Genomic DNA, 804 nt, shown 5'->3' on the forward strand with positions numbered 1-804 from the left:
GATCCGTCGTGGCGTGAAGGAGGTCCAGAAGTTCATCAACAAGGGCGAGAAGGGGTAAGAGCTGCCCTGGTGCTGCTGCCCCCGCACGGTTGCCCCGGCACGGGCGCTAACACGGGCTTTCCCCTGCAGGATCACAGTGCTGGCCGGCGACACGCTGCCTATCGATGTGTACTGCCACATCCCGATCATGTGCGAGGACAGGAGCATACCCTACGCATATGTCCCTTCCAAATCGGTAAGGGGCTGGGGCCGCGCAGCTGGGAAAAACCGGCCTCAGTGAAAGGAGTCCGGTGTGCAGCACCCAGCCCGGGCTGGGAGAGGGGCCTCCCCGGGGAGCCGCAAAGCTTGTGAAAAAAGTGGACAGGCCGTGAGAGGGGTAAACGGTCACAGCGCGGGCATGGGAGCGTTTTGCTGTGGGACCGCAGAGCTGCTTGATGCAGTCGAGTCCATGCAGCTTTGTTTGGGGACAGAGCCAGGACTCAGTTCCCCTCCCTTAGCTATTAGCTGGGACCGGTGTGACTGCAGAAGTGAGGTGCTAGCCACGGTGTGGCTTGGTGGGACGTTCTCCTGTCTGCAGGCTGGAAGTCAAGGGGAGGAATTTGGTGTCATTGGCACTTCTCCCCAGTACGGGCAGCTGGGTGAGAGAGTGTGGGACGTGAGGCAGCTGCCAGCCCCCGCGCTGGCCCAGCGCTGCGCTCCTGCGGGTCGGGGGTGAGCTGGGAGAAGGGGCCTGAAGCCCAGCGAGTCCAGAGGGCTGGGGCGGGAGGGGGTGGCAGAGACATCGTCCCGCGTCTGGCCACGATG

General features: G+C 63.6%; 1 protein-coding gene across 1 annotated transcript; it reads left to right on the plus strand.

Annotated features, from left to right (window-relative positions):
- Nucleotides 1-4: 4 nt before the first annotated feature.
- Nucleotides 5-711, plus strand: NHP2 (NHP2 ribonucleoprotein; the record flags this gene model as incomplete). The annotated part of the gene is made up of 3 exons (XM_008938436.1): nucleotides 5-54; nucleotides 130-235; nucleotides 578-711. Coding segments are annotated over 3 exons (290 nt in total), but the record flags the coding sequence as incomplete, so codon positions are not given.
- Nucleotides 712-804: the final 93 nt, after the last annotated feature.

Source organism: Merops nubicus, unplaced genomic scaffold (genome assembly GCF_000691845.1).
Source record: "Merops nubicus isolate BGI_N331 unplaced genomic scaffold, ASM69184v1 scaffold27074, whole genome shotgun sequence".
Classification (NCBI taxonomy): Eukaryota; Metazoa; Chordata; class Aves; order Coraciiformes; family Meropidae; genus Merops; species Merops nubicus.